The sequence below is a fragment of the Sarcophilus harrisii genome, chromosome 4 (assembly GCF_902635505.1).
Source record: "Sarcophilus harrisii chromosome 4, mSarHar1.11, whole genome shotgun sequence".
NCBI lineage: Eukaryota > Metazoa > Chordata > Mammalia > Dasyuromorphia > Dasyuridae > Sarcophilus > Sarcophilus harrisii.
Window position 1 is genome coordinate 10,833,580 of NC_045429.1, and position 23,898 is coordinate 10,857,477.

Sequence of the window (23,898 nt, forward strand, 5' to 3'; positions counted from 1 at the left end):
CCCAGTTCTAAAATGTGTTCTAAGGCCCTTTCCAATTCCAGCATTTTGAATTCTAAAATTCCATGTTTGAAGGCCCTTTCCAGCTCTGGCATTCTGTATTCTAACTTTCTATGTTCTAAGGCTCCTTCTGATTCTAGAGTTCTATAGTCTGACATTTCATGTTCTAAGACCCTTTCCAATTTCAGCATTCTGAATTCTAACATTCTGTGTTCTAAGGCCCTTTTAGCTCTGATGTTCTGAAGTGGTGAAGAGCACTTGGGTTCATTAGGGAAAGATGAAAGGCTCCATTAGGGCACCAGATTAACTTCCCCCTTCAATTTAAAGCAATTAAAGAAAAATCCCAACCCTTCAAGCAGGGGTCCTCAAACTTTTAAAATAGGGAGCCAGTTCACTGTCCCTCAGACCGTTGGAGGGCCAGACTATAGTAAAAACAAAACCTTGGTTTTGTGGGCCTTTAAATAAAGAAATTTCATAGCCCTGAGTGAGGGGGATAAAATCCTCAGCTGCTGCATCTGGCCCATGGGCCGTAGTTTGAGTAAATTTAAAGAGTAAATTTCACAAAGAGAGACAGAGCATCACTAAAGTGAGCTGGTGGAGTCTGCAGATCAGCCTGCTTGCCACTTTATAGCCTTCTGCCTGGAGGGGGGGGAACCTCAGTTTCCACACCTGTTAAATGGGGGGATTGGTCCAGAGGACCCTGAAGCCGCCTTGCAACACCCATTTTCCATGAATGGAATGTGCCTCGGCCTCCCCAACATCCTGCCCTTCTGAATGGCGTTTTTACTAACAAAGTACAAAATAAGATTCGGGTTCATGTCCTCCGTCAGGGCCCAGTGACACTGGCAGAGGCTCTCGCCCCAGGTGGCCAAGCAGGAAGAACCTGCACAATGGGCCGCCTGCCTCCAAGCGGGACCAATCCCTCGATCCTTCCTGCTCCACACAGGCTGGGCTAACTAACTGCAGCTCTGGGGTCCTGGTGGAGTCAGACTGGGCTCCAGAGGCCTGGGTCCAAGCTCCATGGCGGCACCTTCTCATTCTGTGACTATGGGGGAGGAAGTTCTTCACTTTGGGTCTCTAGTTTTCAAGTGAGCAGTTTATACTGGTTAACTTGAAGGTTCGTTCCAGCTCTAAAACTAGGACCCTGAGAGAAGCTAAATATTACTAAGATGAAACAAATGTCATTAACCCCCACTGCTGCTCTGGGGACAAGTATACAGCTGACACATAATGTGTGCTTAATAAAGCACTAACCTTTATAAATCACTTAAGGTTTGCAAAGAGCTTTATAAATCTTATCTCAAATGATAACCTTGTAAGGTGGAGACCATTATTTTTCCCCATTTTGCAGATGAGAAAACAGTAAACAAGATGTGAGAAAAGCCTAAGTGCAGCTGCTGATCCCCCCGAGACTGCATTTGCTCATCCCTTAAACTGCTCCCTCGATGCTTTGCAGAGACAAGAAGCTCTTCGGTGGGAGGGAAAGAAAACCAAGCCATCGGCAAATTCCCTGATGTTGCATCCATTATATAATGGAAGAGCCGGGGCTCTGAGGGCCTTGACATCCTCTGACAAACCATTTCAATGTATGGATTGAACTGAATTAGGCCGGGAGGACAATGACGTTAAACGCTGGTTGTCTGAGTGATGGGAAACTTAGCCAAACGGTTTTCTCCCATTAAAATGCGGTTCCACCTTCAAAGGAAAGGCATGTGGAGGAGAATTACAAGCAGACTTAGTCCCTCCTGGTTCCTCCAGGCTTCCAGTCCTGGATAAGTCAGGTGAAACCCAGAGAGAGAAGGTCACACATAAGTGGCCACAGATGTCGGCTCCAGTCAAGAAGACTTGACCCCAGGTCTCCAGGCTTCAAGTCAGTGCCTTTTCCACTTCATGGCATTTCGCCTTCATCACTACTCCTCCATGTAAGTGTGTTTTACAGGAAGGAGAGTCACAGAGAGTAAACGGTGAGCTGATCCACCAACCAGGCCTTCGGGTCACACTTTCTGCTTTGCTACCATGTACACATGGGGCCTGTTTTTGGTGGTTTTGAATATAGTCTGAGACACACCTGCCCCTTGGCACATGACTCCTCCCCAGGAGAGCTAATAAAGAGGCAGAATTTGAATTCAGATCATTCTGATTCCAAGACCAGTATTCAATATCAGCGGTTTTAATCTCAGAACCCCTTTCCACTCTTCAAATTCCCTCTCAGACACCCACCCAACACACACACTCTCTCTCTCTCTCTCTCTCTCTCTCTCTCTCTCTCTCTCTCTCTCTTTCTCTGTTTCTCTCTCTCTGACTCTGTATATCTAGCATTTGATACAGTCTGTCACAAAGAACAAGTGCATAATAAATATATAAGAGCTTTTATTTATGTGCTTTAGATCTATCAATATTATTGCTCTATTAGAAAACATCTTATTAAGAAGAAAACAGTTTTAACCTCACAATTGCCCTAAAAGCATCTCAAAGGCCCCAGGGAGCCTCAGCCCACACCTGGAGAACCCTTCCCTACAGCAAGCCTCCTGTATTCAAGTTTGATCACAACAAGGTCCCTGCTTAGGAGAATCACACAACCTAGAGTCCGTTCCCTTTGAGTCTGCATTTGTGTTGAGGTGGAGGACAGAGTGGTCTTTCCCACACCGCCTTACTCCGTAGAGCCAGCCTAATGACTCCCCCAGTTCCTGCAGCCTCTCCTTGCACCGATGACACATGGCCTGTGAAGTACATGACACATGAAGGACTCACAAGAAGCTTGGACGAGCTGGTTTGACGTTTCCTGACGAAGGAACAGAAACCTGAATTGCCAGGATCCGGGCCAATTGGATGCGAGTCAAAGGCAATTCTAATCCTCGATTTCAAAAGAGGAATGTAGAAAGCTGAAGAGGAATCTTGTGGCTACTCACTGTCCTTCCCCAAAGCTTTCCCCTCCTTGAGTTCCTTTATTTCCCCCACAATTCCCCTCTTCCTATGTGCACACACATCCCAGCTCCCCTAGCTTCAAGGTTCAATTAAAATCCCACCTCCTATGGGAAGCCTATGGTTTACCTTGTATATGGTTTTCTTTGATTATATTTATTTGCATGTTGTTGCCACCAGTTTCCTCCCCCCCAAGTTGCCTGTTATAAAACTAGAATGTGACACAATTCTGCTTTTAGTGAACAAGGAAATGGTTGACAAAGGGAAGGAGAAAGAATATCAGCCATGTGTTTAGAGGATCCCATGCCTTTGACACTCATTCCCTGTGTGATCTTGGGAAGCTTATTTAACCTCTCTTGACCTCAGTTTTTTCATTTGTCAAAACAAAAGTTGATGATTCCATGAACTACAATATGAGGGAGAGTTGGGCAAGTTCAGAAAACTCTGGCCAAAGTATTATAAGAATCAGAAAGCAGAGAGATCACTTTTGTCAGTCACAGTTCAAGGAAATTACCTGGAGAAGATGAATGGGTCAAGCTTGACTTAGATCTTTGATGGGAAGACAAGGGATTCAAGAAATTGATGTGAGTTGAAAGAGCTGATGACTCCAACTCAAATATGGGGGGGCTGCGGGGGGAAGAGGGATAGAGATTAGACAGGAGAAATGGAGAATGGAAATCTGGAAAGAGAGGGAGAAGATTCTAATTTTAAAGTGATGTCATAATGGAGGGTGGAACCAGATTTTACAGAACCTTAAATGCCAGGAAGAAAAGTTTAAGTGGGGAGCAATCTAAGGTTTTTCAATGGACAACTGGTGGGTAGAACATAGTATTAGAAAGAATACTAGCCAAGTGGTGGGAGAGAAGGGATGTCGGAGAAGAGAGGGGATAAACTGTGGGATGGATGACCAGGAGGAGGCTGTTATAATAATCTGGGCATAAATAGATGAGAATTGGTGTTAGACTGGACACAGTGGGGAAATAAAGAATGGGATAGATGGGTAAGGTATTGTTTAGAGAGAATTACCAAGATTTGTCTTTCCTTTCTGTCTCTTCTCTCTCTCTTTCTCTATTTCTTTCTCTGTTTCTCTCTCTCTCTCTGACTCTATATATCTAGCTTTTGGCACAATCTGTCACAAAGAACAAGTGCATAATAAATGCTTGTCATTTGGTTGGTTAATCTGGGTAGAAAAATCTGTCGGGCAATTTGAGATGTGGGACCGAAGTTCTAGGGAGAGATTGCAGCTACTTATAATCAAGTAGAATCATTTACCTAGAAGTGATCACGGAAGCTGTGGGAGAATATAAGACATACAAGGGAGAGATTTGGGAAAGAGAAGGTTAAGAGGACTTAGGATGCAGCCACAATTAGGGGCAGATGGAGAAAAATAAGCCAATTAAGAAATTCAAGGCAGAAAGGTTACAGTGGTGAGAGAACCATGAGATCCAATGGCTTGGATGCCAAAGGAAGGGAGTCTTCCAAGAAGGAGGCAATGGCCATCAGTATCCAACTCTGTAGACAAATCAGGAGGGATAAGGAATCAGTGTTGGTGGAGAAGGTTCCATGGTGGGAGTTCCCCAGTCTGACAAAATCACAGACTCTGTGTCCTTGCAAATGACTCACTAGCCCAACTCAATCAAGTCTTCCTTTTTTTTTTTTTTTTCCAAGAACTGGAGCAATAATGACAAGTCCCTCTTCCCCATCCCATTCCTAGAGTATAGTTTTACATGGAAGTTAATCTGTTTGCCTCTCTAAATTAGCTGGGAGTCAATGGAGCTCTAGGGGGAAAATCGGAGCATTAGCCAGAAATGAAAAATAGACAGAACAATGGTAAAACAATTAGGCAGCTCTGCCACAGACACAACTGCAGTGGAAAGTGACCACAGTGCAGACACAACATGAGCAGATCGAATAAACTCCCAGCACAGCTCCCAGCAATCCCAGCCAATCCCCAAAGGGCTCGGTTCCGGTCTCCTTAGGAAACAGAGTTTTCCAGAGAAAGGTAAACCACACACCCAAGCGCCAAACTAAATAAAAGCCCCTGTTTCCCAACAGCAACGTACAGAGCCAGCGATGGAGAGAAGAGCATTTGCTCTTCTGAGCACTCTCCATTCTTTGCCCTGGACTGGTTCAGGAACCATGTTTCAGTCCCAGAAAGGTCTCTGGAGTGATGAAGGGAGAGGGAATCATGGGAAGAGGCAAGTTTTACTCTAAAACCCAATAAAGTGAGGCAAAGGCCCCCCCAAAAGGAACCCTGGCAATGGGCCATAACCATGGTGGAGAGTTCTGTGGGAGAACCAACATGGAGGTACATGGCCCTTCCCTACCTTGGGTACTAAGACAAACCGTGGAGACTGTATAGCTTATGTGTGATCAGATGACCCACTTTGGGGACTGTTGACTCTATGGATCCAAGTGCAAGTTACTTTGGTGATGCTGAATTTGAAAAGAAAACTGGTCTATGCTGGGGAAAAAAGTGGGGGGGAGATAGAAAGGAAGATAGGAAAGAAGACAAGGAGAAAGAAAGAGAAAAAAAGAAAAGGAGGGGGGAAAAGAGGGAAGGTCAACAGCCTTTCATCATCATGCTCAGTCATTCTCTCACCCTTGCTGCCAACTACTACATGTAGCCTCAGTTTTCCTATATATGAGATGGGGATAATATTTATACTACATTTCTAAAGATTGTGCTGGAATCCAGTGTAATTATTTTTATAAAGTATTTCATGTATATAAGTTATTATTAACTCAATGGTTACTTTTGTAAAGTATTATATGTATGTGAATTATCTCAATGGTTACTTTTGTAAAGTATTCCATGTATATGAGTTATTATTATCTCAATGGTTACTTTGTAAAGTATTATATGTAGGTGAGTTATTATTATCTCTATGGATACTTTCACCTCCAAAATGCTAAGAATCAATGACCATTTAGCAGAAATCTCTTAAAAAAATAAACAGAATCAAATCCCTGCTGTCCTCTTTGTCTTTACACATCAGGGAAGACATCCTAGCCGCTCTCGGGAAGCGCCTCTGTGCATCACTAAGTTTCTTGGGAAGCAGGTATCGGGGAAAGCTCTGATGGGTCTTCCTTAGGAAAGTGCCCAAGTCTGCAAAGAGCAAGCCTAGACGGATGCATGGGACGCATGACACAGGGTCCAGCAGGGGTGCGAAATGCGGCACGGTCCAAATGCGTTCCAGCTTTCCCAGCTGAAGGAAAAGCAGCGAGCTGGGTCAGCCAACCAAAACACCGGCCTGCCCCGGAAAACCTAGCTGGGAGCAGATCGTCCTGATGTAGTGGCCAGGGAGAGCCAACCAGCCGGTGGTGGGAGCTGCGGGCCGACTGAGCACCCCCTGAAATGGGTCAAAAGATCGGGGAGGGGGTTGTACCATGGGGCATCAGACCCACCCCGAGGATTAGAATTCATGCCTTAAGTGAGATGGGAGAGGCCCCTGGGCTTTCAAGTCACAAGCTGGTCTCTCAGCCTGGCACGTACTGGCCGTGGAACACTGACTGTCCCTTTGGGAGCTGTGGATTCCAATCTGGTGACAGGATGATGGGGACAATGCTGGTCCCCCTTTGTGTCACTGGATTCCCTTAGGCTGTCATGGGGGGCTCGTAGTAGGCATCTCATGAATTCTTGGTAAAGGACTGATTAATGTACATGACATCAGGAGACTTAAAGAAAGAAGAATGATGGTTCTGGCCCATCACTGATTACTCTATATCAGGATCACATGACATGAAATCCTTGAAAACACCTGAAATCCCATTTTTAAGCCTTATGTTGAGCTAAAAAAAAAAAAAAAAAAAAAGACCAAGAAAACCACTGAGGTCGGCAATGCAAGTCTTGATCAAGATTGGGGGAAATCTGTTGGAAATCACCATGAGAAAAGAAGGTAATTAACCATCAAAGCAACTGAAAACAACTGGATCCTTCCTAAAATCTAACATATTTCTCTCTCTCTCTCTCTCTCTCTCTCTCTCTCTCTCTCTCTCTCTCGGTGTGTCTCTGTCTGTCTTTCTTTCTGTCTCTGTCTCTCTCTCAAAAGTTCCTTCCCTAAAGTCTCACTTCTCTTTTGCTTAACAGGTAGGTGTTAGGCAAATGTGGAGTTTGTGGAGTTATGTGGAGACATCCAAGACTAGCCTTCTGTCCTTGAGAATGCTTAATCTTAGACAGACATAAACACTCTTCCAAATAAATGGAGTCACTGAGAAGACAGAGGGGAGAGGAGGATACCCAGATGGCCAACAGCATAGCCGTATGAGGCTGATGGGAATTTAAGAGGGAAAGAGGGAGACCTGGGTACACCAGCAAGTGATCTATCAAAGCTAAGGATGGACCAATGGGAGATCCAACAGAACCAAGGGTGGAACAGTGGGAGATCCATCAGAGCCAAGGGTGGACCAATGGGAGATCCAACAGAGCCGAGGGTGGAACAGTGGGGGATCCATCAGAGCTGGAGCATTGCCACCAACTCAGAGTCATGCAGATAGGCAACTGAATGGAGGGAAAGTGGGGGAGGGACAGTCTTTGCCCATTCTCAGAAGACAATAAAACACTTGCTGACTTTCTCAAGCCAATCTGTTCTTCCTCAATCCCAGCCTGGAAGGAGTTTTGACAAATGGGAAAACTAAATGAACAGAATGATCATGGAGTCAGAGCTCCCGATCTGGACAAATAACTGGACGCGCTTCCAGAGGCATCCAGTCTAGCCTCCTCACTTTAGAGCTGAAATCACTTTGGCCCAGGAGAGCCCATTGCATGGATGTGCAATCTAATCCAGTCCTGCTGTGCAACTCAGACATTTTACAGATGAGGAAACTGAGACCCAGGAGTGATCCATCAGTCCAGGCCACTGGTGCAAATCTCTAGAGCCCCCTGGGCCCCCTTGCCACCAGCTCTATTTGTTTAGCCACAGCATGTCTCCTCTTCAGGGACGTTGCAAGTCTGGGCAAAGAGAAGGCGAGGTGTTCCCTGAAGGGAGGAAGGGCATTTCCCACTCAATCTTAAGCCTTCCAGAAGCTGAGCAGGGTGGGAGTCAGGGAGGGGCTCACTGGCCTTGGAGAAGCCCCTCCATCTAAGTCTGGGTCCTTCTCTGGGAAAATAACAGGGGTGCTCCGGCCGATCTCCCGGTGGCCGCTGTGGGAAAAGGACTTGGATTTGCTGGCAGGGGCCTGCATTCACACCATGGATTTCCCACTTGTTCCTTGTTTGCCATAGGACGAGATGGACCTGGCGAGGTCCCAGATTCCTCATTTCTACCAGGACAGAGGGAAGCCCAGCTGAGCTCTGGACTCCGTACCCCAGACCTGTCGCAGTCCTGGGCACTCTCGGGGCTGGCCCCGGTGCTGAATAAAGCAATCCCCTCGAATTTCCATTTGACAGATGAGAGCAACAAGGCAGAAAGACAGAACGGGTCCCACCATCGGGAAGTGACCCAGCCAGATCATGCCCAGGGTCCTCTGCTTTCAGATTCTGTTTACTTCAAGGTGAAAAAGCTACACACGGTGACAGTCTCTCTCCCTCCCCCACCTTGTCTCTCTCTGTGTGTCTCTGTCTCTACCTCTCTTTGTTTCTGTCTCTCCCTCCCTCCCTCCCTTCCTGTCTCTCTGTGTGTCTCTGATTCTGTGTATGTCTCTCTGTCTCTCTGTGTCTCTGTCTCTCTCATCTCCTCCCCCCCTGAAATACCAGACAGCATCCCCTCTGGAGAATCAGACTGAATCCCAGCAGACTCCAAGGCTCAGAACAGCTCCAGCCACAGGCAGCTACAGCATCCTTGGCCTCCCCTTCCCAGCTCTGTGCAGGGCGGAGGGTGGGGGGTGGCCGTCACCTGCAGCCAGAGGAGCCCTAATGCCTGAGGTTCTGAATGAGTGTCACCCCCCTTCTGAATAACTGGCAGAGAAGGCCTGAGAGGGCGGCCCCGGGCAGGGAGGGCCTCCTCTCCTCAGCTTCTCCCCAGCCCTATGTTCCAAAGCTCTCTGACTTGTCTCAGGGCTAGTCTTAAAGTTACAAATGACGTCCTGGCAGAAGCGAGCTCTCCGGTCATGCTCTTTCAAAGCAAAACACACCGAAGCTTCGCCAGGAACAAACATCATTGCGCTGGACGGCCCCTTTGCAGGAAGGCCCCTTCCTCACACAGTGGCTGTTTGAGAGCCAGTCAAACACAGGAAGTGGCAGGAAGATGACCTGGAGACAACGAGCCCGGCGTCGGCCAGGGGAAGCATCGCTTACAGGGGGGCACGATGGGGGGTGGCCCGGGAGGGCTGCGTGCCGGGAGGCACAGGGGCGGCTGGCCGGCTGCCCGCCCTCCTGCGTGCTGGATGCCCAGGAGTCCTCGGCCTTGCTCCAGAGTGGGGAGCCTTCTCGCCACGGAAAGATGCCCTTTCCCATGGCGACGAGACCTGCCTTCCCTGTCCGCTTCCCAGTGACAAAACATAACACCCAGTCACGCAAGGGCAGCTTTGCCACCGCCCCCAGGGGTCCGACTTCCTGAGTGTTTCCCCCCAGACAAGCAGCCAGACCCATCTCACCCATCGAAGGACAATCGTCCGGTGGATTTTTCCAGGCCAAAGGCAGAGCTGCCCTTCAAAGGGCATATTTCTCAGATGTGGAGGATGTAAAAGCAGAGATTTGCAACTATTGGGGTAACCGCAGCGTGGTCACCCCCGCCAAGCTGTGCACATGGATATCGGGGATGGAGCGCCCAACAGCTCGCAATTACAAGAAGCTTTAAGACCGGCAAAACACCTGCTAGACACATGTGTATATATGCATTTATGTGTGTGTGTGTGTGTGTATATATATATACACATTTATGTATACACACATGTATACACATATACACGCACAGTTGTATATATGCACATTGCATGTTTATGTACACACATGTACACATTTATGTACATACACACGTACATATTTAGGTATATATAATAGCTCACAATTACAAGAAGCTTTAAGAATAGCAAAACACTTGCTAGACACATGTATATATATATATATGCATTTATATGTGTGTATGCACATACACATTTATGTATATACACATATACACACATACATATATACATTTGTGTATATGCACATGTTCATGTTTATGTACACATTTATGTATATATAACAGCTCACAATTGCAAGAAGCTTTAAGAATGGCAAAACACCTGCTAGACACACGTGTATATATACATTTATGTACATACACATATACACATTTATGCATATACACATTAATGGATATACTCATATATCTAAATAAGTAGGCAGGCAGGAACATTTGCATGTATATAGATACACACAGACATATATTTACACACATATCTGCCTAGATGCATCTACGTACAACATGCATATACATGCATAAATATATAATGCATATATGTCCATAAATGTCCTTTGGCCTCTGCACACCCAGCTTCTCATCAGTTCCTCGCAACAGGAGGCTTTTATTGATGCAGGAAACTCCCTCCACCAAAGCCGATGGCTGATTCATTCATTTGTAGCCGGGAGTCCCAGAGAATAATTGGTAATGGAATGATCTGTTCAGGGTCACACAGACAGGATGGGGAACTCTGGTCTTCTGGACTCATTACTCCATGAGTCTTTCTGCGTTCACAGATGGACAAAAGATGTATTAAAGGAAAATGACTTGCCTAGAATCCCAGACCTGCTAAGTGTCCTGGGTAGATTTGCCCCGACTTTTCTGCCCCAAGCCCGGCCCTCCCATCATCTGCCTCTTGGACTTTTTCCAAAGCAAATTGGGAAGAAGCCTCGCAGCAAAGGGCGACTGACTCCCTCACTGTTCAGTTAGTTCAATTTGGCCAGGACCGACGGCCCATTTGTGTCGCCCACTTCCCAGGAAGCTCGGTTTTGGTATAATTAGGGTGACGGATTAAAACCTTTGTTTTTGATTAGGGATAACTCGCTAAATCTTGACCGACAGAACTGTTGGACGAGATGGCCGAAGCAGACCAGATCACAAGCCATGTGCTAGTCATTATTCGCATTAAGTTATCAAGGCAAGCCTTCTCTGGTTAATGTGCCCGTTAAACCAGAATGACTCAGGGAAATTACCGCCAACTTTCCTCGTAGAATGAGCCCTGACTTTGTATCACAGAGCAGGGTGCAGATCTTGCCTCTGTCACTTAGTATTTCTGTGATCGTAGGAAAGTCTCCTGCCTGGGCTGCAATTTTCTCATCTGCCAAATGAAGGGGACAGACCAGCTCCCCCCCAAGCTCCCCTGCATTCCTAAGATCACTCCCAGGCTCCTTCTGTATTAAGTCTATGATTCCCAGTAAACTAGGAACCGGGGAAAGAGGGACTTTAATTCTTCCCATTTTACAGATAAAGAGGCACAGGATCACAGAGTTTGGGTCTTCCACTGGACAACTGCTCAAAGGTTCCAATGTAATACATAGAATTATATCATAAACTTCCCTAAAAGCCGAGCAATCTGAGATGTGGACACTGTTGTAGATGGAACCCTTTTTGTGTGCATACATGGAAATGCTCTTTTGAGGGCTTAAGTTCAGAATAATTGTTTTGGAAAGATCTGTCTTGAGGGAGTGAGGAAGTTGCAGGGGGGGCTGAATTTGGGGGAACGGTCCGTCCCCACACCTGCTACCTACTCAATGCCTTTGAAAATGCTCAGGGAGGGATGTCTCCTTGGACCCAGCTTCTTCAACGTGGGTCTTGATTCCCTGTGGATCTTGTAACTGAAGGAGAGGTTAGGAAATTTTGATTTCTTCTCAGTCAGTGTTTGATTGATGTGGCTCTTTTATAAACCCATATACCTGGGTTTATAATGTCTTGGTTGAAAAGGGATCATGAGTGGGAAAAGCCTGAGAAACTCTGGCCTAGGAGACCCTCAAGGTACCCAGCCTCCAATGTTTTCACCAGGAAAATCCAGGGAGGCGACCTGGGCTTCTCCAAAAAGGCCAGGAAAGGGGAAACCCACTTTCCTGGGGGAGTGTATCTGTGGAGCTTCTCCCTGAGCCCATTGCTGTCGCAACCTCGTACTTTCCTGACTCAGTCGGTCAGGAAGGAGACAGGAAACCATGGCTCCCCTCCCGGCCGTGGGGCCATTCCCCCGATCGGCCACCTCTGACGTGGGGGAGCTCTGTGACACAAGGCCGGGCACTGGGCCCTGGCGAGGCTCAGGAAGACGGGCCCCTGCTGGGAGGCTGCTGACAGGGATTCATGCCAGCGGGGCGGCTTGCCTTCTTCCTTTTCCTAGGGCTCTCTTTCCGTTCCCCTTTTCTAGTGGGGAGCTTAGACATCCTGTTTTGAAAACAGCGATGCTGTGGCCCACGAGGCTCCAATGGGCTGACTTGGCTTGGAGGCCTAGCCGGTTCCTCTGCTCAGAAGGAGACAGGCCATTGAAAGCTAGAAATCAGTAAGCACCATGACGCCTCCACGGCCCTTGAGCAGTTGGCTCGGGCTCTCCCGACATCCTTTTGCACCTTGAAAGACAATGCCATCGCGTCAGAAAAGGAGCAGAATATATTCCGGCTATTTAATGTCTTCATCTCTATAATTCGGGGAGGGGCGGCCACCTCAGCTGCAAAAGCCATCAGCGGCCCTTCCTCTGAGATCATGCTCAGAGCCGTTTGGTCGGTGGCCAGATCCCGGTCTCGGCGACGGCCACGGGGAGAGAGGTGCCACAAAACCCAGGATTTTGGCAGCTCTGCCCCTGGGCAGTCACTGAAGGGCACTTCCCATTGAAGGGAAGAGGAGGGTGGAGATGACATCTCCTCTTCCTTCTACAAGAGCCTGGATATGGAGTCAACCATCTCGGACTCTAACTTTCATTAGCTGTGTGGCCCTGGGATAGTCACTTACATTGAGCCTCAGTTTCCTCATCTGTAATGTGGACACAGTGGTACTTGCTTGGAGTTGTTGTGAGCAAATGGAAACATTATTATCGCCATCAGGTTGGTGATGTGTATTATATCACCATATAAACCATATACACCATATAAACACCATATGCAAACTATATACTATATATGATAAACACCATAACCGCCACCTCCACTATGGGAACGCCACATAGGTCATGGACAACCATGGGGAGAATTCCCAGCAGCCCCTCGGGGGGGAATTTGCCAGTGTATAAAACACTGTCTGGGCTATAGACCTGGAGGGCGGCGCCAATGGCAGCTGCTAGTGACTGACTGTGAACTCCATGAAATGATCATAATTATAACTTTAGTCACCGGTCGGGCATTTTTTTTCAGTTGTGTCCAACTCCTCATTACCTGTTTCTTGGCACAAATACTGGAGGGCTTTGCCGTTCCCTTCTCCGGTTCATTTTAAGGTTGAGGAAACTGAGGCAAGCGGGATCCCATAGCTAGTAAGGGTCAGAAGCCAGATTTGAACTGAGGAAGAGGAGTCTTTCTGACGCCAGGGCTGACCCTGGGCACCTTGACGCCACCTCGCTGCCTCATCATCCTCATCATCATCCCTGACGTCACCATCACAAGGACAATAATAATTAGCATTCAGATAGCATCTTAAGGTCTGCAAATATCCCATAGCTCCACCGCTCTGGCGTTCTTATTCCCAGAGTAACTAAGCATGGCTGATGACAGGAAACAAATATAATCAATTCCCAGGACAGTCAGTGGGCACATGTACACCTGCCACGGAGAAGGGACTAAATCTAGCAGCAAGCATTTATATAACACTACAGTAAGGTCTGAGAAGAACTTTTCGTGTCATTTCCCATAATTCTTACAACCACCTTATAAGGTAGGTAGGTACTAGGAGCCCCATTTTACTGATGAGAAAATTGAAGCAGAAAGAGGTTCAGGTACTTTCCTGGACACACACACACACACACACACACACACACACACGGCTAAAAAGTTTCAGAGGCAAGATCTGAACTCAGCTCTTCCTGACTCTGAGCGTGACACTTTACTCCCATTGCTTGACCCAATTGTCCCAAGTTCTCTCCTTTCCCCACTTCCAGAAAAACAAAACAAAACAAACCTAATCCTTTGATACTTACTACCTAAGTGACTCTAGGCTATTCACTTGACCTCCCTGGGCCTCAGTTTCCCTTTCTGTAACAAGAGAGAATTGTACTAGATGGCCTCTCGGGTTCCTTCTAACTCTAGACCTATAATATAACATTCAGTGTATAATACAAAGAAAGGCCACTGTGTCATCCGTGCGGTTACTGCCAGACTTGGAGGGGATCCCGGTGTCCTCCTCGTCTGGCTGGTGAGTGGATGAGGGGCCCCTCTCCAGAATCCTCGACCCACTGACTTTTCTTGTCCCCTTCTCGCCCATTCTCTCCCAGGCCACTCCATTCACTTTGGAGTCATCATATGTGTGAGGGAAGTGTTTTTGCCCGATTCGTTCATGGTTTTTTATGACACCAAATCATTCTTTATTCAGCCATTTGGGATTCTTCTTCTAAACTTTGAAGCTTTTCTAGAAATTTTAACAATCCTTTGGCTAATTTAGACTTTGAAAAAAAAATCCAGTGGCGGAAATCACTGGGTCGTTCCTGCCCTCCACCTGGAGATTAGAATTGAAATTCCAGGTTTGGAAGCAGAAGGAACATTAGCGGTTCTCTCTCTAGTCTAAACCCCTCATTTCACAGAAGGGAACTGAAGTGACTGGCCCAGGATCACACTACCAGACCACATCTGAGACAGCATTAGAACTCAGATTTTCCTGCCCGGAGTCCAGCGCTCTAACCCTCTGCCAAGCTGCTGGGCCATTTCAGTGGACTGTGGCTTCCATGGACCCTTCTTGGCTGGGCCCAGGAGAGTCTCCTGCCCTAAGATCTGTCGGCCAGCCTGAAGCATTAAGCTTTTCTTGAGCGCTGGAGCGCTAGTTAACTTTCATTGTTTCCTGCACAGCTGTTATTGCAGAAGATCGGAAACTGGACACAATGCAGGAGCCAGGATCAGGGACTCCCTGTGGCAGCAGCAGCATGAGTCGTGAGGCAGGAGAGTAATCCATCTTCTATCTACTTATCCACCCACCCACCCATCCATCCATCCACCTACCCACCCACCCATCCATCCATCCACCTACCCACCCACCCATCCATCCATCCATCCATCCACTCACCCATCCATTCACCCACCTATCACCACACATATCCATCCATCCACCCATTCATCCATCCATCCAAAAAACAAAACAAAACAACCAGTGGAAATCCTAGTTAGTGTCCGGATATCTGTGTAGGGTTTGCAGTAAGAGGACCTGGAAATGAGCTTTGCATGCAAGGCAGCAAGACCCAAAGAACGTCCATGGCTTTGAGAGTCAAGCTGAGTGTTTAGGAAAGTCCCTGCCCCTCTCTGAGGTTCCACTTTCTCAAAGTCAGCTCCAGTTGGTCACCAAGGTCCCTTTCGATTCTAACAGCAGTCTGCAAAATGCTAGAAGGTCCAAACTACTTGCTGCACCAATAGGGAAACTGAGGCCCAAAGCAGAGTGAATGCAGTTCCCGTTGTGCAAGACTCCTCCCCTTTCCCACACACACACGGCAGGAGCGTTCTCCTTCTGGCTTTCAGCCCCCAAGCACCATGACTTGCCCAGAGGAAGCTCTGCCTCCAGCACTGGGACCCCACAGGCGTGTGAGCGGATGACTGTCTGTGAAAGTCCCTCATTTACAAAGAAGTCTCATTTCAGGCCTGAGGGAGCCCTGACTTTTATCTTTAAATACAAGACTGACAGACGAAACCGAAGGGCTGAAGTACAAAGCAGGGTTAGGAGTCTGGGGACCTGGTTACTCCTTAGTCACTGCACCTCCTTGGGGGGCTCTCAACCCGTTTTTTGGTCTATAAAATGGGGGCCGTTGTGGGGGTCAGGGACGGCGAAAATCCAACGTGCTCAAGTACAACTCAAATGCGAACTTCTACATTATCACAAGCTTCCCTTCCACCAGAAAAGCCAGAGTCAGAATCACTTACAGGAACTTGCTAATGCAAAGCCTTCTCCCCCGACCAGTTCTTAGAAACCCTCCTACCGCAACATCCCCACAAACTACTCCCACTTGAATACCTCCGGGCATGGGAAACTCACCACCTTTAGAGACAGCTCATCCCGGTCGAGTAAACAAACCGGCTTCCAAAGACCACGCACGGCTCCCTCCCCTCGCGGCAGCGGACCCCCAACAACGCCCAGACCACCTGCGTGGTATCTGCCCCCCGAGGAGCCCGGGATCTCCCGGAAGGTGCGCTAGGGAGGGGAGCCGCACACGGAGCAAGCCGGGAGAATCCGTTGCAGGTGCGGATAGAACCCATCTGGTGCCCCCGGGAGATGCCCCGGAGAGTAAACTTCCGGGCCGGGGGGCCTGGGCGTGGAAAGATCGCACCGTGGGGGGCAAGGAGGACCTCCAAACGCCCCCCCTTCCGCCCGCCCAGGTATGGAAGTTAGCCTTCCCCAGAGCAGAGACAACTAAAGTTGGAAATCCTGGCTACATAAATTAGCAGGGCAAGCCTGGGTGTTAATTAAACAAATGATATAATGACCCCCCTAATTAAAGCCCTACCAGGGAGAAGTTTTCTTTGGGGATTTACAACCCACAAGTCCTTTGTTGGCAGGAAACTTTCGTCTCAAAGCCTCCCCCCGCGGCGCTGTCCCCCTTTATTCCCCCTTTATTCCCGGCAGGCGCAGCTGGACTTTTAAAAACAAGCCCCACAAATTTGGGGAAACTCTGGCCAGGGAAGCGCCCGCTTCCCCTTCTCCCGGCTCGCACCCCTCCCGTTCCGGGAGTCAGGCAACGTTAATCCCTCCCTAACTGCCTGCTCCCCAGGCGGGGGCTTCCGAGGCTCGGCTGCAGAGCAGAATCCGCGCCCTTCTAAAGTGACAGAGGAGGAGACTGAGGCGGACGGGAGCAGGGAGGCGGACGGGAGCAGGGAGGCGGGGAGGCCGCTGCCGGAGTGCCCAGGAAAAGCCCGGCGGGCGTGAGCTGTCACCGCGTCCCTTGCCCTCGGCCAGCCGGACCGGGGTTTCTCTAAGGGTCCCCGGGCCCCAGGGGGAGAGAGCGCAAAGCGCGCTGCCTCCTGGGCCGCTCCGGGGGAGCGGCGGCGGCCGCGGCGCCGAGGCTGGGGGGCAGCTCCGGGAGGCGCGGAGGGGCGCGCTGCGCGGGGCGCCCGGCCGCTTACCTTGTTGGAGGCCATCTCGCTGACCGAGCGGTACGTCTGGATGGTCTCCAGCTGGTCCAAGCACCAGTCGAGCTCCTCCAGGGTCTCCATGGCCAACTTCTGGCAGGACTCGTCTGCGAACAAGCACACGGACATGTAGTTAGGCGTCTGCAGGCTGGCCATGGCCGCGGGGCTGAGGCTCGGGCTGCTGGAGGGCCCGCAGCGCTCCTTCATCATGAGGCCGGCCTCCGTCTGGCGCTCCGCGCGCGGGGGAAGGACTAAAGGCCCCGGGGGCTGCGCCCCGGACGCTCCTCGGCCAATGCGGGCGCGGCGCCCGCCCCCTGGCCGGCCCGGGGATGCCGCCGAGCCGGCGGCCAGGCGCTCCCGGGGAGGAGGGGGCGGGCAGGAGGCGGGCACCGCCGCCTCATCTGCATAGCCTTGCGGAGGCCCGGGGAGCACTGGCGAGGCCCCGCTGCCTCCCCGCCCCTTCCTCCCCCGACCTTTCTCCGAGCCCTCCTGAGTCAGCAGCCCGGGGCGCGCTGATGTCACTTGGGAGAGGGCCGGGGGCTGACAAGTGAGAAGTGAGCCGCCGCGAGCCGCCACGCGCTCCAAAGGGAGCCCAGCGGCCGAGGGCTGTGGAGGCCCGGCCTCCCCGGCCCCCTCCCTGCCTCCAAGCCCTGACTCCTTCTGACAAGGAGGGCCGAGTCTCGGGTCCTCCCTCCCCGCTTCCCTGAGAACGCCGGCTAACTGAGGGGCCCCGCGCCGAGCCTTCGGCGGGGGGCCGCCGGGAAGCAGCGGGGCCCGGGGCTGGCCCGTGGAGCGTGGGGGGTCCCGGGGCGCTCATCCTCCCGAACAAAGAGGGAGCCGGAGTCTCCCCTTCCGAGGGGGCCCGGGGCCGGGGAAAGCGCGAACTGGATTCTCACCCGGGGATCTGGGAAGGCCCCGGCCCCGACTTGGCTCCGGGCGCTCTCCCGGCCCCGGGCCTTGCACAGCTGCCTTTAAAGGGCATCTCCGGGGACGTTTCCCAACCGGCTGCCGCACAACAAGGGGGCTTTTGTGCGGGACCGGGCCCTCGGGGTGCAATGAAAGAAAGCAACAACAGCTTGCAACTGTCCATATTTACGACCCCCCTCCCTTGCCGGGGAAATCACTTGGAGGGATGCTTCCTGGTTTTCCAGAGTAATCCTGATCAGTTCTGCCAGATCCCGGGCCTGGTGGAAACGGAATTCTCCATTCAATCCACTGTGCAACAAACACTTATTAAGTACCTACTGTGTGCGGGCTAGTATGCTAGGACGGAAGGGGACAGAGACAAAATTCTAAGTTCCTGCTCTCCTCTGCGGGAGAAAGCAGCCATAGGCTCTGCGTGCTGGTCAACAAACATTTATAAAGTACCTACTGTGTGCGGGCTAGTGTGCTAGGACGGAAGGGGACAGGGACAAAATTCTAAGTTCCTGCTCTCCTCTGCGGGAGAAAGCAGCCATAGGCTCTGCGTGCTGGTCAACAAACATTTATAAAGTACCTCCTGGGTGCAGGCTAGTGTGCTAGGACGGAAGGGGACAGGGACAAAATTCTAAGTTCCTGCTCTTCTCTCCAGGAGAAAGCAACGCATAGGCTGCGCTAGCTGATCAACAAACATTTATAAAGTACCTCCTGTGTGCAGGCTAGTGTGCTAGGACGGAAGGGGACAGGGACAAAATTCTAAGTTCTGCTCTCCTCTGCAGGAGAAAGCAGCCATAGGCTCTGCGTGCTGGTCAACAAACATTTATAAAGTACCTCCTGTGTGCAGGCTAGTGTGCTAGGACGGAAGGGGACAGGGACAAAATTCTAAGTTTCTGCTCTCCTCTGCAGGAGAAAGCAGCCATAGGCTCTGCGTGCTGGTCAACAAACATTTATAAAGTACCTCCTGTGTGCGGGCTAGTGTGCTAGGACGGAAGGGGACAGGGACAAAATTCTAAGTTCCTGCTCTCCTCTGCAGGAGAAAGCAACAGGGACAAAATTCTAAGTTCCTGCTCTCCTCTGCAGGAGAAAGCAGCATAGGCTCTGCGTGCTGGTCAACAAACATTTATAAAGTACCTCCTGTGTGCGGGCTAGTGTGCTAGGACGGAAGGGGACAGGGACAAAATTCTAAGTTCCTGCTCTTCTCTCCAGGAGAAAGCAACGCCTAGGCTGCGCTAGCTGATCAACAAACATTTATAAAGTACCTACTGTGTGCAGGCTAATGTGCTAGAGCAGAAGGGGACAGAGACAAAATTCTAAGTTCCTGCTCTCTTCTCCAGGAGAAAGCAAAGCATAGGCTCCACGTGCAAGTGTAAAAAGCACACAGGCAGACCAAAAGAGGCCGGAACATCTGGTTAGGTAACATTCTCTCTTTGCATTGCTCCGGCGTGTACCCAGATCCCCCCGTCAGAAAACGTGGCCGACTGAGCCAGGTTCTTGTAAAATTCCAATTATTAATCCAGAAGGAGTGGTTCAACTCATAATCCCCTTCCCCCACGACAGAACATTAATCTTTCTTCTCAGGATCCCAATAGATCTTCTGGCAATAAGCCTGATGGGCTAAGCAGGAGAAAGGTAAAAGCCAGTCCCTGCTCTCCAAAAGCTCACAAGCCAGTGGGGGCAGACAGCCTCCATGCACTGATGGGAGAGAGACAGGATGAATGGGGACCACTGGCTCTTGCCATTTGGGGGCATCTTGGCTGATGTGCAGAGCAGGAAGTCTGCTTAAGGTGAATTTCTGGGAGCCTCCATGACCCTGAATAGATTTTCTAGCTCCAGTTCTTTGTCCTACTATGTTCTATAAGCATTTGCTTTCAAATTCTAAAATTTATGAGTGTGTTCATTCAGTCATTCAACAAACGTTTATAAAGCACTGCAGAGTGTCATGCTAGATGATAAGAGGAAATTCAGCTTAGAGAAGACATGGAGCATTTATAATTGAACTGTCCCTTTCAGGGGGGTATGGGAGAGTGGCTGGGGAGCCAGACTTTGAGCCAGGAAGGCTTGAGTTCCAATTAGCTTCACACACTCAGTGTGTAACTGAGGCTCAGTTTCCTCATCTCTAAAGTAGAATAAGAACACTCCTGGTTCCCCTCCAGGGTAGCTGAGAGGATCAAGTGAGATGAAGAATGTAAAATGCTTTAAAAACCTCAAAGTCCTCTCTAAATGACAGCTTTTATTAGTAAATCAACAAGTGTGGGAGGCAACATAATACAGGGGAAAGAAATGCTCTGAAACTAGAGGACCTGGGTTCAAATCCCAGTTCTTACTCCCCATATTGTTTGATCAAGTGACGTCTCTCTGGGCCTCGGTTTCCCAATCTGTAAAGTGAGATGGTTGGACTAAATGAGAAGCCCCCAGGAAGCGATGACATAGAGACTTTGACGTGCTCATGGGAGCAGAGGGTCTTTCTAGAAGTGAAACATCCAGGAAATCTTCCTGAAGGGGAGGACTGAGATAAGGCAGCCAACGTTCCCACGAGTGGGTGAGACAGCGCGGGTTTGCCAATGAGTCTGCATCTCTTCGATGACATTTACCACATGTGGAACCTTGAGCAAGTCTCCTATCCTTCGTGGGCCACAATTTCCTCATTTATAAAAAGCTGAAGGAATGGGAGGAAGGGGAGGGCAGAAGGGGAAGGGAAGGAGAGGTTGGGCAAGCTGTTCTCTGCTATCTGCCCCAGCTCTGATGCCATATCCAGGTAGAGGCCAGAGACACTTCTTTCTAGGAAGTACCGAGGCATGGGGAGGCCAGACAGAGAAAGGCAGAAGCAGCTATGACCGTCTGTCTGGAGAGTGGGCTGCGTGAAGGCGAAATGCTCTTCGGGAAATGGCCAAAATTAGTCTGATGAAAAGAAGGGCAATTACCTGCATAGACCAGAGTAGAGATGCTCCGAGGTCCCTTCCAGCTCTAAAGCTTAGGAATTGCTGCGTTATTAAAACAAGAGGGACAGGGCAGCCTATTGGAGAAATGGGTTCAAGCCCTGCCTCTGATTTATATGAGCTCGTGACTCAGTTTGCAGTGGGATCCGAGATTTAAAGCTGTGAGAGACCTTAAGCACAGTAGAGTCTGTTCTTTTCATTCTACAGAAGAGGAAACTCAGGCCAGAAAGAAAATTTGGCCAAGATGACTTGGCCAACATCACACATTATAAGTCACAGACCTGAGTTTTGAATAGCAGCCATAGAATCATAGATTTAACACTGGGAGACATCCCAGAGACCATTTAGTTAGTACAGTTTAGGAGTCTGAGGCCCTGAGAACCTTAATATTTTCCCTCAACTCCCAGAGACACCACATGGGGCGCATGGGAGAAAATGTCCTTTCCCCCCCCCCCCCTTCTCCCCAGGGCTGTCCATCTCAAGGCTGGCTCGGTACTCCCTTCTATCTGTCCTCTCCCCAAAAAAGGTAAAATGAGGGTTCCTTACCCACAATCCTGCCTGAAGGAGGCCTGGGGGAAATAAACTTGACAACCATAAAGCAGATCTGAATGAAATTGTAAAACGTCCAGAAAGGGGTGGGGGCACAAACTAAGAGCAAACTTGAGGAAAAAGACTATGTTCTGGATGGGTCATTTGGGGCGCTCCCAACAGGAAGAGACTGGAGAGATCAGAGAGATCATCCATCCAGCCCTCTAATTGTACACTAGGAGGTAAATGGAACCCAGAGACCTTAGGGATTTATCTCGGCTCCCACAGCAAGCCGGCACCGGAGTCCAGGTTGTTCATGCTCCTGTTAGTTATCCTCTAACAGTTTCAAGTCGAGAAGCATTTATTAAGCACCTACTGTGTGCAGGCACTGCGCTAAAGGCTGAAGTGTAGAGCTGGAAATCATGTTAATAACCTGATGAGTATGGCATTCAAAGCCCCCAGGAAGAAAAAAAAAAGTCCCCCCCTCCTCAATTTTTGGTTGAATTGACAGTAATCCCTTGGCCGCCGCCACCAGTTTCAGAGAATAGGTAGTTTTGTTTACCCCGAACAAGAGCAAACTTCAGTATAAACAGGAGTTCAAATTCGGTTTCCTGTATGTCATACTTCGCAAACCACCCAAACCGCAGGAGGTGACTTCCTCTGCCTGACTCGCAGGGCCGGGGGAGGCCGGGCGATGCTCCCGGAGGCGGCCCAGCGGGACTGGCACATACCTTCCTCCCTCCTTCCTCCTGGCTTCTCCCGGGCCGCCTCAGCCGGATCTCTCCTGACTCTAGTCTGCCAGAAACCTCCCCGGCTTGTGTCCGGGCCCCCCGCTGCCTCCCCCCGGGAGTGAGGGAGGCTGAGGGAAAGGGGTGAGCAGCCTCCCTCGGTGTGGGCGCCTCCCGGCTCTCAGCGCAGCGCCCGCCGCCCGCTCTCAGCGCAGCCCGAGCCCCCGGCGGGCCCCCGCCCCAGCCTTTTAAAGAAGTGATATGCAAAGCGAGTGAAAGGTGATCTGTCAGATTTCTCCTCCTGGAGACTCGGGTTTCCTCCTGAGCCCAAGGAAGAAGCGCCGCAATTACGCGGCAGAGGCGCTTTGGCAGAAGCTGCCACCCGCCCGGACCCCCCAGCCCGGCTCCGACCCAGAATAGCCGGCGGCGGGCCCTCCAGCTGCCCAAAGGCGCCGCCCGCCTCCCGGCATCCTCCCGGCCTGCGCCCGCTCTGCGCCCGGCCGGTGAAGTTGGCAAGGGCAGAGCACGACTCCGGCGGCTGTAGAGGCCCCGGCGCCGGTCTGGGCAGGGAAGGAGGCTGGGTTTGGCCCTGGGGGCCCTGGGGTCCTCCCAGCGAGAAGCTGGAACTGAGGCTCGAGAGAGCTCGGGAATTAGGAGGGACTCTAGAGGTTCTCGGGTCAGAGGCTCAGAGAAGAAGGGGCCCAGCGGACCGGCCTCCATGAGAAGCCTTGAAGAGACAGACTTTAGGGGTTACAGCTGCTGGACGCTGTGCTAAAAGTGGGGACACGGATAGAAGCAAATACTACAGGCCCTGCCTCAAGAGCCCACAGTGTGATGAGGGACCCTGCAGAGAAAGGGCAGCTGGGAAATGGGACTGTGCTAGATTAGGGAGGCAGGGAGACAAGGAAACCTAAGGGAGAGTAGAGAAAAGCTCCAGGGAGAAATGGAGTGAGATCCTGGGGAGGAGTCACCAGTCTGGAGAGAAGGTGCTCCAGGGGAGAAATGCAGGGAGTGGGAAGGAGGGAGAGAGCGAGGGGAGGAGAGAGGGAAAGAGAGAAAGGCAGAGAAAGAGACAAAGAGAGAACAGGAGAGAGACAGAGACAAAGAAAGAGAGAGAACAGGAGAGACAGACAGATGCAGAGAGACAGAGACAGAGACAAAGAGAGAGAACAGGAGAGATAGACAGATGCAGAGAGACAGAGACAAAGAGAGAAAGAGAACACAAGAGACAGACATGCAGAGAGAAAGAGACAAAGAAAGAGAGAACAAGAGAGAGAGACAGATGTAGAGAGAGAGACAAAGGAGAACAGAAGAGACAGACAGATGCAGAGAAACAGAGACAGCGAGACAGATACATACACATAGACATACAGAGAAAGAGACAGAGGCCACTGTGTGTTGCTCCTCCTCCTTCTCTCCTTCTCCCTCTCCTGGGCCGGGCCTCTGGGCACTAACACGGGGAAATCCTGACTGCAGAATGCAGAAAAGAGTACAAGACCTTGGCTGAGAGCAGGCATGGGGACTCCAAGGGCATCTAGTCCATCCTTCTCATTTGGCAGAGAGGGAAACTGAGTCCCAGAGGGTGGGGGAGTCATCCCAAGCTCACACACCAGTAGTGAGTGGCCGAGTCAGGATTCGAACCCAGGTCCTCTGTCTAGCTATCCGTGGCCCCAGAAGGAGCACTGACTTGCCTGGAGGCACAGACACAGTGGCCTGGAGCCCCGTGTGC

General features: G+C 50.4%; 1 protein-coding gene across 2 annotated transcripts in view; it reads right to left on the reverse strand.

Moving 5' to 3' along the window:
* PDE4B (phosphodiesterase 4B) overlaps positions 1 to 23,898 on the reverse strand; it is a 632,040-nt gene that overhangs the window by 25,075 nt on the left and 583,067 nt on the right. For both annotated transcript variants that reach the window (XM_031968952.1, XM_031968953.1), the window contains one exon: positions 17,054 to 17,166. In XM_031968952.1, coding sequence (XP_031824812.1) covers positions 17,054 to 17,166 — 113 coding nt within the window. The remainder of the gene's footprint in view (positions 1 to 17,053; positions 17,167 to 23,898) is intronic.